The sequence below is a fragment of the Erpetoichthys calabaricus genome, chromosome 11, assembly GCF_900747795.2.
Source record: "Erpetoichthys calabaricus chromosome 11, fErpCal1.3, whole genome shotgun sequence".
NCBI lineage: Eukaryota > Metazoa > Chordata > Cladistia > Polypteriformes > Polypteridae > Erpetoichthys > Erpetoichthys calabaricus.
In genome coordinates, this window is record NC_041404.2 from 43,189,340 (window position 1) to 43,207,882 (window position 18,543).

Sequence of the window (18,543 nt, forward strand, 5' to 3'; positions counted from 1 at the left end):
ATTCTGGGGTATTGAATTTTGCTTGATGATGGAAAAAATTAATTTAAATAATTTTAGCAAAAGGTTAAAACAAACTACTAACATGTGTACAAAGTGAAGGGGTCTACAGTAAATACTATCTGAAGGCACTGTACATAAACATGCACATTATATTAGTTTTATACACAGCATACATACAACTGCAATTTAAACCTTTATTCACCAATATAAATCAGAGGGCAAAAAATATAAAAAAGTGGTACTCATTTGCAGAGAAGATTTACATACAATCCATGGGCCTGGATGTTAACTCACTTATTCAAAGTCACACTGTTAGTGTTGGGGAATGAAACTACAGCTTTAAATGTTTCCTTTAAGTATTTGGCACCATGTGCCACCTTGCCAACCTGGATCAAGTTTACACTTTGCAGGATTAATCGCTTTTGACATTTAAAAAATATTTTACAATTAAATTTCAGTTAAAGGCAATCAAGAATATTGTGACAAGCAAATCTTCACCATCTGCCTGCTAAGATGTGTTGAGGATAATTACCCTAAATGGACAGTGTTCATTTAATCATTAGTAACTTTTTCATGGAATATTATATGTGGTCATTTGGACCTGAAACACATACCCTTCATTTTCTGTTTAAAACATTTTGTTGTTATATTTAGAACCTACAACATGGAAAATAATGCAATAGCCACACAAAGCCCTTCTCTCATCTTTCACAATATTTTTCTCAAGTACTTATTAAATAATGTTCTGAGGCAAAACTCTATATAATTCAATGTGTTATTTTTACTAACACCCACAAACTTACTTATGCATTTTCTAATCATACTTTTAACATTAAAATAATCCACAGAGCTAGATCTCTTGTCTGCATTGAGTTTAAGGCAGAAAGAATTATAAATGGACTGTGTCCAACACAAGTGTGGGCATACTCATTTGCAATGGACAATCTCTGAGCACGCTGTCTAAGAAGTAATTAGGATATACAGAGAAACCACAGTATTCCAGCAAACACAGAGCAAGCACCATAAAAGTATATATGCAGAAGTGACTGGGTGAATCATGGAGAATCATGTCAATCATGGAGAATCCACTGCATCCACTAAACAGTATCATCTCCAGACAGAGGAGCAGCTTCAGCAACAGACTGCTATTAATGTCCTGCTCCACTGACAGACTGAGGAGATCATTCCTCCCCCACACTAAGCGACTCTTCAATTCCATGTTAATATTATACAAAGTTATTGTCTGTTATACCTGCATTTTTATCACTCTTTAATTTAATATTGTTTTTATCAGTATGCTGCTGCTGGAGTATGTGAATTTCCCCTTGGGATTAATAAAGTATCTATCTATCTATCTATCTATCTATCTATCTATCTATCTATCTATCTATCTATCTATCTATCTATCTATCTATCTATCTATCTATCTATCTATCTATCTATCTATCCATCCATCCATCCATCCATCCATCCATCCATCCATCCATCCATCCATCCATCTATCTATCTATCTATCTATCTATCTATCTATCTATCTATCTATCTATCTATCTATCTATCTATCTATCTATCTATCCATCCATCCATCCATCCATCCATCCATCCATCCATCCATCCATCCATCCATCCATCGCTAGGTTTCAGGAGATGTAAGGTGCCTATCACAGCACCATTTTCTGTTCTATTTTCTGAGTCCTTCTGTGGTTCATGTTGCACTTGGACCATTCTCAGATTGCTTCACCAGCTCCAAATTAATATTGAATGTGCAAATGTCTTGCTTAGGTAATAAATGCAAAAAACACTGTACTTTCCAGTGGCTTGATTTTCTTTAAACAGAGTCACTCAAACACACAAACAAGAGGAACAAAAACAAGGTTTGGGAAAAACTGAAAGAAAAAGCAAAAACAGAAAATGGGAATGGGCGGCCCCACAATTTTGTAACAAAGTTGTTACCCTGCACAGTATTACCACATTAATTTTATGCTTTTCACATCTGTAGAGAAATTAAATTCTGAGAGTGTGTATGATTCCACAATATTCAAATGTGGCAAACATAGCACATTACACCTGCAGAATGCGGCATCACTGCTCTGTGCATTTGCATGTCTTGTCACAGGTACCTTTTTGTGCAAACTCAAGCAAAATCAGAAGCCAATAAATATAAAAATAAACACAATAAATGATAAAAAGCAGAAAAACTACAGATCATGTATTCAATAGGTTGACACACTATTTATATTAGTTTGACAATTTTATACATTTTATTGTTTGCACATTTATATTTTTTCATAGCTGTCCACTCAGACTCTGTTTACTACCCCATACTCATATCTCCCTATTATTTAATATCATTAATTTGAGCTTCAGTCATCTGTGCTGTTACTGCATTTATCATCAATACACAATACCAATATCTGTCACAAAATAGGTGCTTTTAACTGAAGTAACACAAAATAGCAGGTAATCTCCCTTTGGTGTGTTGTTTTCAGCCCTCTTTCTATACTTTCAGCTTTTCCCCAGCCATTCCACCATTTATACAAATCTCTGCCCTGTGAAAAATCACTACCAATTGAGTAAAATACAAAAATTCAGTAGATATTCTAAAAAGTATCGTTGAGCTGTACCTCACTAAGTGGTATTTTTTTCGCATTAGACCTTTAGTGCAAAATATCTTTAGTATTCACTTTGCCTCTGCTTCCATGTGTTAGTAGCATGGCACTTTGGATTTTCATTTCTCACAGGAACACAACTTATCCCAAGCCATTTCCATAAAATAAGCCCAAGGAGGGCAGATTAGTCAGAGTAGTACACTGAATAATATTTATTTGCTCAAAGGCTGATACAACTACGCCTTAACTGAAAACAGACCTAGCTTCCAATCGACATTAAAACTTTAAGACTTATCGCATTTACTTAATTTTGAAAACAAACGCTATAACAACATTAGGAATAGTATCGCATATCCATTGTAAACTCACCTCCCAATTAAAATGCAGGCTAGCAAGTTCCATTAACTAACACAATAATAGTAATATATATAAAAACACCACTCAAAGTACCTGACTTTTCTCTGTATAATGGGTAAAGGCAGGAAAGAAGAATTTTTTTAAAAGTTGATCCTTCTGCCATTTGCCCATCCATTCTCTACCCTGCCTCTCTGAAAGCTATTCATTTCACTGTTCTCATTAATCGAGAATTTGTTCATTTCATGAATGGTTGGATTCCATAACTGTGGTAACTCTTTACTGGGTTGGGACTATGGACACCACGTTTTTGTACTTTCCGGTTTAGTGTGGTTTCATAAATAGATGTTTAATCCTGCATTAATTAACAGGATGACTTGTTTAATAACCGAATCATTGATATGATATGAAGATCGGTTAAATGACCAGTTTTTGTGTTGTTCCCTCTATTGAACATATGGTCACGATGAAACTTTTCAAACTCCATTTACCATATACAGTATGTTAAGGTGGGTAAACTGTAATATACAGTATATAGACAATTTCTTAGCCATACATTCTGCTGTTTTGGAGTAATGTATAGTTTATGTCAGCGTTTCTCAACCTTTTAAGTATTTGCAACCCGAGTTTTCATAACAGTTTTAATCGCGCCCCCAGCCCTAAGGTTTTTTTGAAAGGAGCCCACTAATACCAATTTGTTCTTTTTTTAATTAATGATATATCATGGATACATATTTTATTATACCTACTTAACTTTTATCGACATTTAAATAACTCTATATTTATTTTTCTAGTATCAGAATGTAGTTTAACTTAATTTGTTTTGGTTTCAATAGATGTATTTTTCATATTTTTGATTCTTGTTTTCTTTTTTTTCACGTCTTTGCGCCCCCCTTTTTGTTACTTCATGCCCCCCTAGAGGGGCCTGCCCCACAGATTGATAACCACTGGTTTATGTGGTGTTTGCCCTCCAATTTCTACTCCTCAATGAACATTTTCAGACTCCATGAAGCCTATAAATTGCATGAACAATAATCCATCCATCCATTTTCCAACCCGCTGAATCCGAACACAGGGTCACGGGGGTCTGCTGGAGCCAATCCCAGCCAACACAGGGCACAAGGCAGGAACCAATCCCGGGCAGGGTGCCAACCCACCGCAGATGAACAATAATATAAATGCAAAATTATATTAAAGTAGACATAGCCATTTTTAAAGTGATGCATAATTGTTGTGCTGGTCCCTCATCTTATCACAATCACGGGCCACACACCCTGAACATCCCCGCTATTCTTTTCATTGAATCATGGACATAGAATGTAGCCTTCACTGTAAGTGGGGCCAAATATAAACCAAAGGCCAAATTCTTTACCATCACCTATACTGTTTTGACGTAATCACACTGATTTTCAGTTGCATCTACTGTAATATGTGCGTAAAATTTTATGAATGTCATCTCAGCCATTTTGGAGTAATTTGTTTTATGCCCCACCAACCCCACCCCACACCACAACTTCCCTTCCCAATGAAATTTTAGAAACACCATATAGCCTATTTTTAAAGTTAGGCCGATGGAAACCTACATGTAAAACTTTTTATTACAACTGGTTCAGCCATTTGTTTGCTTAACTGGCAAACAATCAGACAAGCAAATTGACAAGATGTGACCTGAGGGGTGAAATGGAGCCCTTAGTGTGCAAAAAAATAAAAAAATAAAACAAATGACATCAAAGAAAGGAAAAATTAAAAAACGGACACACTGTATAACAACTTTATTTATACCGATAGCATTATAGCTTTCAGAAGTTACTCAATTTTTTAGTTTTCCAAAATGGATGAAAATTATTTCATATTGTTGTTTTATGAATTACCTTAAAATAATGGTACTTGATGGGGCTGCCTGTCACTTGAAGAGGCAATTAGAGGACTCCATTATAATGTAAATGAGCATCAGCAGACAGTGAAGTCCTTTGAGTCTCCCAAGTTCATGAAGTGCAGCAGAAATTACTATTTACAACATTAATTGTGAAAAAGATTTCCAGATGGAAGATTAGATTAAATAGGTATGGTCCTGTGCCTTATTACATCGGGCAGACAGTGTTAGGAATGCAGGGAGACCTGGTGCCACCAGCAGAAGACAACAGAGCATTTTGGGGAGAAGTATTTCTAGCCTTAGGAACAGCCTCAGCTACTGAACATTGCTTAGGTGACTTTACAATCAGGAGGTACGGTGGGACAGTAACTCCTTCCTGAAGGCTGGCCATATGCCTAAAATGCAATCTGTGAAGGAGTGTAAAAGGGAATGTTACTCTTTGATTGTGGTCCAGTATTTTGGACTATAAGCAAAAAAATAAGGTACACCATCTCAAAGACAGAATCCAAAACAAAGATAGCCAGGCTAAGGGTGGCAGCTAGTGTTTCTAAAGTGTTTTTCTTTTGTACTTTTGACTTTCCTTATTATACTGTATATACATTATATTTGTTTATTTTTGTAATACATTAGCTGAATCTACTGGAGGTAAGCATAAGGCCAAGGAGAAAGCATATCACAAAAGAACTATCAAGTGGTTATGGTGCCCTCAAAAAGAGACTTCTGAGGATACCAGTGTAAGAGAGTGAGAAAGAGTGGGTGTCACAATCCAGGTGAAAATACACTCATATGTGAGAGTTGAATCTGCAGACTGAAAGTTTAAAGTGAAGTGCCTTGCCCAATACACCACACTACCTGACAATTTAAATGGTGAAAATGTCCTTGTGTAACACCCCACATTAGAACAAGGAAAATGAGTAGAAGAGAAAGGAACACGGTTAACGCAAAGCAATAAACCACAAAAGGAAACCTCCTGGTCTACTAGGCCCATGGAAACACAAGACATATAATGGTTTCCATTTGATGGTTTTCTCCTAGCTGACCAACCCCACCTTCTTTTTCATCAAATTTCGGGTTATATTATTCTTTTTAAAATCAGTTATTTCCCCCAATTCATCACCCCAAACTAATATGAATTATGTTTTGGCAGGGAGTACTATGTAAACCTAATACTGCGGTTAAAAAATAGACAATCACCAGCATGTTAATTTGACAGTTAGAGATACCCTGAAACAATCCAACATCCAGCAAATCAAATTGTCTTCTGCTGACCCCTAGAAACCCTGTAATCCTGGATCATTACATTTGAATTGCACGTCAACCATTTTATCCTGTAGGAAAACTTCAATTTAAAACTGGAAAGGGTATTCCACTTGTTGTAGATAGGGAAACCACTGCTGTAGCCACCTATACTTACCTCTAAGCAATGTGGCTTGGTATTAACAAACTATTTAAGGTTTGCGGATATACAACCCCTGGATATGACAGGCTAGCATGGGAAGAGTCTTTCCATTTATCATTGAACACTCTTGCTAATATAAAGCTTAGAGGTTAAAATTCTGCTTTTAAACCACTGAAATAATTGAATAATCTTACCTCAACTGGTGTCAGAGACATGTCAATAACTGATCTCTCTTCAGGGTTCCTCTCTAAACTTGAAATAATAAAGCCAGATCCATCGGGTATGGACCGCCTCACAAGCATCTTTCCTTTTCTCGATTCTGCTAAAAGCACGCTGTGCCAGTAAGCATCGCTAGAAATCAGTGTTGAATTTGCAGGCAGCTCAGAGATAACAGAATTTCTTTGGTTGTAACAGTTGATTATTTGTGAAGATTGTTGAATTTCATCGACTTGGGAATTATGATGACATTTAGAAATTATAAGGACCATCAGAGTTAATAGCAGTATAAAAGAAACAGAACTTAGTCCAATAATCAAATACATATTTAATGATAAAAAGTTATCCGGTTCATCAACGTCATCATTTAAAGCTAATCGACTTTCTAATTCTGTATCAAACCTTGATATAAGAATGGTGACAGTGGATGAAAGTGATGGATTTCCATTATCCTTGGCTTGGATGACCAGCCGTTGTTTGGATGAATCCCTATGACCAAGACGTCTTCTGGTTCGAAGTTCACCATTGTGCCGATCTAAACTAAAGAGCGTCTGATCAGTAATTTGAAGCAGGTGGTAGGTAATTCGTGAATTTTGCACAGAATCATCATCAATTGCTATTATTTTTGTAACCAGAAATCCTTCTTCAGCAAAGCCAGGTATCATCTCAGAGGCTACAGAGCCATGTGGTCTCCAAGGAGAAACAATAATTGGAGTGTTATCATTTTCATCAAGAACGATTATGGTGACTGTTACACTGCTGCTCAGTGGAGGATTGCCTAAGTCTGTGGCTTCAACTCGGAATATGTAAGATGTCTCCTTTTCATAATCAAAAGATTGCAGTGCATAAATATTCCCATTGTCCTGATTAATGGAAAAAAGTTTTGATAATGTCATATTTACATTTCCATCATTCTGAATTGAATATTTCAGAATACTGTTTTCTTCAGCATCAGGATCATTGGCCACTATTGAACAAAGCAATGAACCTGGGATATTATTTTCTGAAACAGAAATCTTATATGACTCATGTAAAAACAATGGTGGATTGTCGTTAACATCTATAAGATTTATGGATATTGTTCTATGGTTTGACAGAGGAGGGGTCCCTCTGTCTCTCACCATTATGGTGATGTTATAATTAGAATTAATTTCTCGGTCCAGTGGCACTGATGTCAAAAGAGAATAATAGTTTTCATTTGTCTGTTGAAGCAAAAAATCAGAATTCTCCAAAATAAAACAGTCCACCTTCCCATTGTCTCCAGAGTCCAGATCCTTAATGCTGAAAAGGGCGATCTGTGTACCTGGGAGCACATTTTCCATGACAGACGTTTTAATGGAAGTGATAACGATTTCTGGATAGTTATCATTGCTGTCTCGAACGTTTATTATTATTTTACACACCCCAGATATTGGACTTGGCCCAATATCTTTTGCTTGAACATAAAATTCAAAATATTTTAACTTTTCATAATCCAATGATCTATGAACACTGATTTCACCAGTTTCTGGATGCAACGTGAATGTTTCCTGTACTTCTTGTGCTGTGTGGTGATTAAATGAATATCTTAATACCGCACTGACGCCTTCGTCTTTGTCTGAGGCTTTCAATTTAGTAACAGTTGTTCCCACTGCCACGTTTTCAATAAGATGTATTTCGTAAATTTCTTGATCGAATACTGGTGGGTTATCATTTACATCAAGTACAATAACAGTTACATTGACAGAGCCAGACAATTGGGGGATTCCACAGTCTACAGCCGTTAGCAGTAAATTATGCACTGCCTGAATTTCCCTGTCTAAGGAATTCTTAATTACCAAATACGCAAAATTAGAACGATCTTTCCACGCCTCGAAATATGCATTTTCATTTAGTGCATAATTACATACCGTATTGCTGCCAACGTCGGGATCCACAGCTTTCATCAGTAAAATTTTTTCTGATTGCAAAGCAGATTCTGAAATGTTTATCTGCATCGACGGAAATGAAAATTTAGGAGCGTTGTCATTTACATCCAGTATTTCCACTTCAATTCCGAATATCTGAAAAGGATCTTCTATCACAACCTCCATATTAATAATGCACTCCGATTTGAAGGCACATATAAATTCTCTGTCGATTTTCTGCTTAATTAACATATTTCCGTTAGACTTGTTCACATTCAAATACTGCTGGTCAGACCCCAAAGCAAGCTGAAGCTCTCGTTTAGACAGACTCGCAGCATTTAGTCCAATGTCAGAAGCTATATTTCCTATTATGGTGCCTTCCTCCATTTCTTCCCGTATAGAATAACGAATATTTACGCCATCCGAACTGTCTATTGTCAACAATATAATAATAATGCAAATAAACATGTTTGTAGCTTCCAAAAATACACCGAAGTACGATATTCAAATGCCAAAATTCATGCAGAATTCAATATTTTTCCAGAGATATTTTTCGAACAATCCACTACGCATCTCGCCTTCAGGAGTGCTTGGAAAGCTTTAATTATTGGTAAAGAGCGGCACTCTGCGGCCAAAATGTATAGCAAACATAGATAAAATAAAAGGACACCGTCTTAAAAGAATACTGTAATACGGAATTAATACAAAACGATAGATTTATTTTTCTTTATGAAAAATGTCTGGTTGTAGAATTTGGGAAAACCGTTAATATATATATAAATAGTATACAGGTGGCATAAAACTTCATTTATAATGAAACACACTATTATCTTATACAAAACAACACCATCTTTACCATGAGTCAATAGAAATCCTATAATGTAATGCTAACTTATTGATTACCATAGAGTTCAAATCTTAAGTGTTTATACACTAAATTAAAAAGTAATTTAATTTATATTAAATTCATCATACCATTAAATTTGTTTAAGCAAGATTTTGTCAGCTACCTTAAATTTCACATAGTGAATTATTCCACAATTTAATTTTTATTTATTTAATAGTCAGTGTTTTGAGTTGAAGTTCAAGAGAAGTATGAACATGATGTAAGACAGGTGTTTCCATTGTTACTTAACACAAAATAATGAAGAGATGCAAAAGGGTGTGTAGATAGATAGATAGATAGATAGATAGATAGATAGATAGATAGATAGATAGATAGATAGATAGATAGATAGATAGATAGATAGATAGATAGATAGATAGATAGATAGATAGATAGATAGATAGATAGATAGAGGAGTGGAGGCATTAAAGTGGAGGCATCAAATGTACCTTAACAACTGGAATAAATTAACACATTATGTTTGAGTGTGTATGTGTGTGTGTGTGTGTGTGTATGTGTGTGTGTGTATGCGTTTCTGTGTGTTTTCAACAGTTTTACTCAGGCAATAAATGAAAAATATTTTCTAGTGACGTGATTCTCTTTAAATGGAGTCACTTACACACAAACATAAGAACAACAAATACAATGCATGAGACATACTAAAAGAAAAATGCAAAAACAAAAAAATCAGAGTAGATGGCTGCACAGTTTCATTGAGTTATTAATGTTCCACAATTTTCCCTAATTATTTCCTTTCTTTTAATATCTGTAGCTTATTGATGTTCTGAAAGTGCATTTGATTCCACATTCTTCAATTTGCGAAGTCAGAACTTTACATCTGTCAAATATAGCACATTTCTCCTATAGAATACAGGAATCACTGCTTTGTGCATTTGCATGCATGTCACATACACCATTTTGTGTAACTCAAGTAAAAACAGAAGCCAGAAAACGCAAAAATGAAGACAATGAATAATAAAAAGCACCAAAACTGCAGCTCAAGTGTTCAAAAGGCTGACACACTTGTTACAGAAGTTTAAAATTTGTATATGCTTTATTGTCATAAACTTCACAACATGTCTGTTAGCAAAAATAAATTGTCATACATTTAATTTCAAGACTGTCCTCTCATAAACCTATGCTCACTACCTCATTCTCACATCAACATATTATTAAATATCATTACGTTTCAGTCACCTGTGCTGTTTTTGCATTTTGTCATAGCAAGAATACAAGGCAGACAGTAATACCCGTCTCAAAATGGTCACTTTTCACAGAAGTAACAGAAAACAGTAGGTCTTCTTCCTTTGGTGTGTCATTGTCAGCTTACTTTCTCTACTTTCAGCCTTTCCCCAGCCATTCCATCACTTATGAATATCTCTACCTTATGAAATATTACTACCAACCAAGTAGAAAACAAAAAGCCAGCAGTTGCTCTGAAAATAGCTGAGCTGAACCTCACTAAATGATATTCATTTCAGACATTTAATTTTAAATATCCATAGTATTTACTTTGCTTGTCCTTAACTGTGTCAGTACCATGCAACACTTTGACTTTCCTGATGGAAATGTTTGTCCCGGGATCACCTTTTATCTTAAGCAACAGCAACAAATGGAGACCAGATTAGTTGGAGTAGTCATCAGAATTTTCATTTTTAACAATTTCTGCCGCAATGTCTTAACTGACACCAAATCTATGTCTGTAAAAACTTTAATACTTGAAGACATAAAACAGATATGCAGTTGCAAATACACTACAGCAGAAATTCAGTATACAACGATAAACATGGATGATGACAGAAAGGAAGTTTGTTGATTTCAATGATTACCTTTATCACATATACTTATTTTTGAAAACAAAAGCTATATCCAATACTACAAAACATTACCATGAAATGATCTCTTAAAAATAATGTTTTTAATGGAATTTGAAGGTTCTTTACTGGGTGGTGTGGTTCTTTGTAGAACATTTGCTTGCCAAAGCACAATTTCATTCTAGGAAAGGTTCTCTGCATATGAAGCTGGTTCCTTGTCCTTTGAAAAATGTCTTAATATGTAGAAAAAGAAACTGAGATTTTCATGTATTGTAGACTACCTACCAAATAATAAAATTTGAACTTAGGCTGCATTATTTTATGCAGCAAGAAAATTTTAAAATGATGAAGCCATTGGTATTTTACAAATATGCTACCATCTATTCGTGCTTATTTATTATGTAGGGCCTGTTTTGGATCTAAATAAATAAAGGTTCTTTCCTGAACATTCATGTGGTTGGGTCATAGTTGGTTCAACTATGGCATCACTCTGAACAACCACTCTGGAATCTTTATTTTTAAGACGGTTTCTATTGGGAACATATCTCCAAATTTAAATCCAGGCTAACAACGTAATTTCTAGAGCTGCCTTAACTATTACATTACTAGTTGAAGTACCAGTGTTGCCCAGGTATTTTTGTATAATGGGTTAAGATTGGAAATCACACCCTTTAAATAAAGGTGCCAGTCATTCTTTAGAGCAACACCATATAAGGAAAACATTTTTGGTTCCTTAAAGAAGTGTTTCTGAGCTTTTAAGGTTCCACGAATCCACTTTTCCCTTTTTGAATTAATTGACAACATGATACGGCAATTGCAAACTGTCCCCTTAGTAAAACGAGCATGATAGAGGATCCTTCTTGACAAAACAAGCTCACTTGGAATGGGAAAACATATCACATAGCATTGTCAATCAATTATGACCCACAGTGACCCACCACAACCCACTGGGAAACCAACAATAGTAGCCCACGACCTGCTGGTGTCAACCCATGACCCAAAAGTGGTTGAGAGACACTACTCTAAAGAACCATCCACATGATCCAGAAAAAAAACTTATTTACTTAGCTCTGTAACAGGCTCCATAAATAAGCAGGAATAGATGATAACAGATTTATGAAATTCCAATTGGTCAATAATTTTAAATGCACTCTTGCTGCACACAATGACACAGAGTTCAGGTTTTCTTGATCTGTTAGTATTCTGCTAGATAGCCTCCTGTATATTAAAATTTCTGTTTGGTCCGTGTATCAGGAACCTTTTTCAAAGTTCAGACAACAAATTTCATATGCAAAGAACTCTCTCCAGAATGAAATGGTTCTTTGTTAAATAATGGTTCCATGAGAAAACACACAGCCCAGTAAAATGTTCCATTAAGGATCCACTATTTTTAAGATAGCAGATATTTATGTAATTTTAAAAACTGGTCCCTTTGTCATTTGCCCATCTGTCATTTACACTACCTCTCCAATAATTATTAATATCTCTGCTATGATAAGTCAGAAAATTGTTCTTTTTGTGCATGTTTGGATTCCATAATTGTGGTAAATCCTTGCTGGGTGGAGACATGATGCTATTTCTTCGTGTTTTCTGATTTACTTGTTTCATGATATGTAATCCTACATTAATAAACTTGTTAAGTAACTGAATCAATGTTACACCATGTAAGTTGGGCATAACTACTGGGCTTTGTATTGTTCCTTGCACCCCAATTCATGAAGAAACATTTGAAAATTCATGAAGTCTATAAATTAAGTTGGGTTAACTGTAATATACCAGTAAAATTTAATTTGCATCCACTAAGTTCATTCTTTTTTTACCCATCAGTGAAATTCTTGAAACTCCATGAAGCCCATATTTTAAATTTAATGAACATTAATGTAAATACAAAATTCTGTTAAAGTAAACATAAACATTTTAAAGTAACATGTAATTTTGCATTGTCCCCAAATCACACCACACTCCTCCATCATATTTTCCATTGAAAGCTATTAATTGTAGCCTTCCCTGTAAATTGGGCCAAACTTAACAAATATGTCAAATTCATTACTATTGGACAAACTATTTTTACATAACATGCTTTTGGTTTTGCACACCTCACTCTCCAATTGCAACCCTGTTCCTTGACGAATCTTATAAAAGGCCTAAGAGTCTGAATTTTAAATTGTATCTGCAGTAATGTGCAGGCTAAATTTCATGAATGTCGACTCAGTTCTGGTGGAGTAATCCATTTTTTGATCCTCCTCTACATTTCTGCCTCCCACGGAAAATTTAGAAGCACAATATAGCCTGTATTTTAAGTTGGATCAGTGGCACCTTAAATGAAAAATTTTGTGCAAATCGATGCAGCCATTTTTGCTTGATTGGCGAACAGAGAAATGGACAATCAAACTCACAAGATGCAATCTGATTGATGAAATAAGGTTCCTTAGTGCAAAAAAAGAAACAAAAAACATCAAACAAAACAGAAAACTTCAAAAGACAGACAGAGGGTATTACAATTTTATTCATCTCAATATTTGTATAGGCTTCAGAAGTTACTTAATATTTTAATTCTCCAAATGCTACCTGAGAGGGTTGCCTGTAACTTGAGGAGGCAATTAGAGGACCCAGTGATAGTTTCAAAGAGTGGCAGCAGCCAATGAAGTCCTATGAGACTCATGAGTTGATGAAGAACTCCAAAGTAATTACTGTATTTACATTTACATTACATTCAAGAAAAGGTTTCACAGAACTGTCAGGTGGAAGATTAGATGGAATAAGGGCTTCCCTGTGCCTTGTTACATGGGGATGGCAATACCAGAAGTACTTGGAGACTTGGAGCCACTATCACAAAGCTTTCTAGGGAGAGGTATTCTGGCCTTAGAAGTTGTTCCAGGAATTCTCTAAGGAATGGAACCAGGCTGGAGTATAAAGCAACCTTGGCTACAGTACATTGCCTCGGTCAGTTTGAAATCAGGAGTTACAGTAGGTGGAATTATGACTCATGTCACCAGACTGTCAATGTACCTTAAAAGCTGTGTTTAAAAGTGTGTGACAGTTATTCTGTCTTTATGACTATCAGCAAAAGAACATGTTAGTCCATCTCAAAGACAGAGTCCGAAACATAGATAGTCAAGCTACAGGAGGAAGCTAATGTTATCTTTTGTGTTTTAGTTTTATATTTTGAATTCCCCTACTACAGTATATATCCCTTATATGTGCTTATTGTTTGCAATAAATTTACTAAATTGGCTGAGGAATAGTGTAATGCCTAGCAGGAGGCAAATAAAGAAAGGGACACCTAGTCATTACGTATGGAGCCTTGAATTTAAGACGTCTGTGGATACCAGTGTGAGACAGAAAGAGAGCTTGTCACAGTTTAGGAGAACACACTGACAGTCTGAGTTGGGAGCTGACTTAGCAGGCTTAAAGTGTAAAGTACAATTTCTTACCCATTTGACTACGCTACCTGCTAATATGAACAGTCAAAATGTCCCTGTGTACCACCCCTCATTAGGACATGGAATAGGAATGGAAGAGAGCAGAAAGATATAGAGTTAAGACAAAGCAATAAAATAAAAAGGCTATCCTTCTGGACTATCAGGCATGTGGAAACACAAGACATATAATGGTTTCTTTCTCATTGTGTTGTTCAAGTAGCTGCACTCTCCCATGTTTTTTTTTTTCTTCAAATTTCTGGTTACACTTCCCTTTATTAGATGAGCTATTTCCCCGAACTCACAGCTCAACACTAATCTGAACAATGTATCGTAGGTAGTAATATTTAAACGAAACACTGAAGCTAAATCACCAGCAAGATAATTTAATGTCAGAGATACTCTCAAATAATTTGAGATCCAACAAATTAAAGTGCCATCTAGTGGCTCCTGGAAGCTCTGTACTCAAAGATCTATTATTTTTAAGAGAAAGTCAACCATATTAGCATTTTCAGCAGATTAAATTTAAAACAGAAAGGAGTATTCCACATGTTCAAGACAGGTGACCCACTGTGGTCTTCAATTATCCTTAAGTAACATACCTTGATTTTAATAAAACCATATAGTGGATATACAACCCCTGGATATTCCAATCTGGAATTGGAAAAGTCTTTCCATTTACCATTGAGGAATCCTGCTAACATATACCTCACAGGGTAAAATTCTCTTTTTAAACCATTGAAAATCTTCATTAATACTCTTACCTCGACTGGTGTTAGACACATGTCAATAATTGATCTCTCTTCAGGGTTCCTCTCTAAACTGGAGATGATAAAGCCAGATCCATCGGGTATGGACCGCCTTACAAGCATTTTTCCTTTTCTTGATTCTGCTAAAAGCACGCTGTGCCAGTAAGCATCACTAGAAATCAGTGTTGAATTTGCAGGCAGCTCAGAGATCACAGAATTCCTTTGGTTATAACAGCTTATTGTCTGTGACGATTTTTGACTTTCTTCAGCTGGAGAATTATGATTGCATTTGCAAATTATAAGAATTGTCAGCGTTAATAGCAATATAAAAGAAACAGAAGATACTCCAATAATCAAATACATATTTAAAGATAAAAAGTTATCCGGTTCATCAATGTCATCATTTAAAGCTAGTCGACTCTCTGATTCTGGATCAAATCTTGAAATGAGAATGGTGACGGTAGATGAAAGTGATGGATTTCCATTATCTCTTGCTTGGATGACCAGCCGTTGTTTGGATGAATCCCTATGACCAAGGCGTCTTCTGGTTCGAAGTTCACCATTGTGCCGATCCAAACTAAACAGTGTCTGATCAGTTATCTGAAGCAGGTGGTAGGTAATTCGTGAATTTTGCACAGAATCATCATCAATTGCTATTATTTTTGTAACCAGAAATCCTTCTTCAGCAAAGCCAGGTATCATCTCAGAGGCTACAGAGCCATGTGGTCTCCAAGGAGAAACAATAATCGGAGTGTTATCATTTTCATCAAGAACAGTTATGGTGACTGTTACACTGCTGCTCAGTGGAGGATTTCCTGAGTCTATGGCTTCAACTTGAAATGTAAAAGACATCTCCTTTTCGTAATCAAAAGATTGCAAGGCATAAATATTTCCATTGTCCCGATTAATGGAAAAGAGTTTTGATAATGTCAAATTTACATCTCCATCTTTCTGAATTGTGTATTTAAGAACACTGTTTTCCTCTGCATCAGGATCATTGGCTACTATTGAACAAAGCAATGAACCTGGGATATTATTTTCTGAAACTGAAATCTTATATGATTCATGTAAAAACAATGGCGGATTGTCATTTACATCTATTAGATTTATAGATATTGTTCTACGATTTGACAAAGGTGGCGTCCCCCTGTCTTTCACCATTATGGTGATGTTATAATTAGAATTAATCTCTCGATCCATTGGCACGGATGTCATAAGAGAATAATAGTTTTCAGACGTCTGCTGAAGAAAAAAATCGGAATTCTCCAAAATATAACAGTCCACCTTCCCATTGTCTCCAGAGTCCAGATCCTTAATGCTGAAAAGAGCTATTTGTGTGCCTGGGGGAACGTCTTCCATGACCGACGCCTTAATGGAAGTGACCACGATTTCTGGATAGTTATCATTGCTGTCTCGAACGTTTATTATTATTTTACATACCCCTGGTATTGGATTTGTCCCAATATCTTTTGCTTGAACATAAAATTCAAAATATTTAACCTCTTCATAATCCAATGATCCATGAACACTGATTTCACCAGTTTCTGAATGCAGCATGAACGTTTCCTGTACTTCTTGTGCTGTGTGGTGATTAAATGAGTATCTTAATACCGCATTGGCCCCTTCGTCTTTGTCTGATGCTTTCAATTTAGTAACAATTGTTCCCACTGCAACATTTTCAGTAAGATTTACTTCGTAAATTTCTTGATCAAATACTGGTGGGTTATCATTTACATCAAGTACAATAACGGTTACATTAACAGAGCCCGACAATTTGGGGATTCCACAGTCTGCAGCCGTTAGCAGTAAATTATGTACTGCCTGCATTTCTCTGTCTAAAGCATTCTTAATTACTAAATACGCAAAATTAGAACGATCTTTCCACGCTTCGAAATATGCATTTTCATTTAGTGCATAATTACATACCGTATTGCTGCCAATGTCGGGATCCACAGCTTTCATCAGTAAAAATTTTTCAGATTGCAAAACAGATTCTGAAATGTTTAGCTGCATCGACGGGAATGAAAATGTAGGAGCGTTGTCATTTACATCCAGTATTTCCACTTCAATTCCGAATATCTGAAAAGGATCTTCTATCACAACCTCCATGTTAATAATGCACTCATATTTAAAGGCACATATGGATTCTCTGTCGATTTTCTTCTTAATTAATACATTTCCGTTAGATTCGTCAACTTTCAGATATTGCTGCCCAGAACCCAAAGCAAGCTGAAGCTCTCGTTTAGACAGATTCGCAGCATTTAGTCCAATGGCAGAATCTATATTTCCTATTACGGTGCCTTCCTCCATTTCTTCCAGTACAGAATAACGAATATTTACGCAATCCATACAGCATATTGTCAACAATAATATAATAATAAATGTAAACATGTTTGCAGTGTCAAAAAATAAACTGAAATACAACATTCAAATGCAAAAATACTTGAAAGATGCAATATTTACCAGAGATATTTTTCGAACAATACACTAAGCATCTCGCTTTCGGCAGTGCTTGGAAAGCTTTAATTATTGGTAAAGAGCGACACTCTGAGGCCAAAATATACAATAGCACTAGATAACATAAATACACGCCCCTTTCAAAACTGTACACGTAATAAATAAAAAATGACAGATGTATTTTCTTTTTGAAAATTTTCCTTTTGGTTTATTTGGAAAAAAATTACAACTCTTGACAAAAAGCAGACACATACTAAAGAAACTGGGGGCTGGGTCGTCTATAAAGAAAGTTATTTTCATTTAAAAAAAAAAGTCTTATAACGTTAACTTAATAGCTGCCACGTATATATGCTATAATGAACATCAGACTCATTATATTGTTAAACTTATAAAAATAAAATAATTTTAGACATTAGAATTTATGTCAACTACCTTAAATTTCACAGACTGGATTATTCCACATTTTCATTTATTCATTTAATGATCTATCTTAATTTAAGAGTTTTTTGTGTTGAAATTGAAGAAGTGGGAGAAGTTTGAACAGTATATAAGCCGAGGTGTTGTTGTATGCATCAAGAGTGCTTTCACAATCAATATTTTACAGTTCTGTTAACATCTATTGTTGGTTATTTACTCTTTCAGATCTAAATAAGTACAGTAAAAGTCCTTCATGGAAACATCATGTGGATGTTTGCCCTATGGCATTCTTCTAACCATGTTGCCACCTTTATTTTTATGAGTACATGTTGGCATTATGTACATTTTAACAAGTGAAATAAATTACTAATATTTTAAGAACATCATCACAAGTAGCTGGATACTGAGCCAAATATTATTACAAATTAAAATAAGAAGAAGAAGAAGAAGAAGAAGAAGAAGAA

The 18,543-nt window shown here is 35.4% G+C and overlaps 1 protein-coding gene across 16 annotated transcripts in view; it reads right to left on the reverse strand.

Annotated features, from left to right (window-relative positions):
• Window positions 1-18,543, reverse strand: part of LOC114661297 (protocadherin-10-like) — a 287,170-nt gene that overhangs the window by 88,075 nt on the left and 180,552 nt on the right. The window contains exon 1 of one of the 16 annotated variants that reach the window (XM_051933725.1): window positions 15,221-17,667. The exons of 14 other annotated variants lie outside the window; for them this stretch is intronic. In XM_051933725.1, coding sequence (XP_051789685.1) covers window positions 15,221-17,632 — 2,412 coding nt within the window. In that variant the 5' untranslated portion in view covers window positions 17,633-17,667. Of the gene's footprint in view, window positions 1-6,429; window positions 8,806-15,220; window positions 17,668-18,543 lie in introns of those variants that run through there. One more of the 16 variants, XM_051933737.1, reaches the window with a different exon arrangement.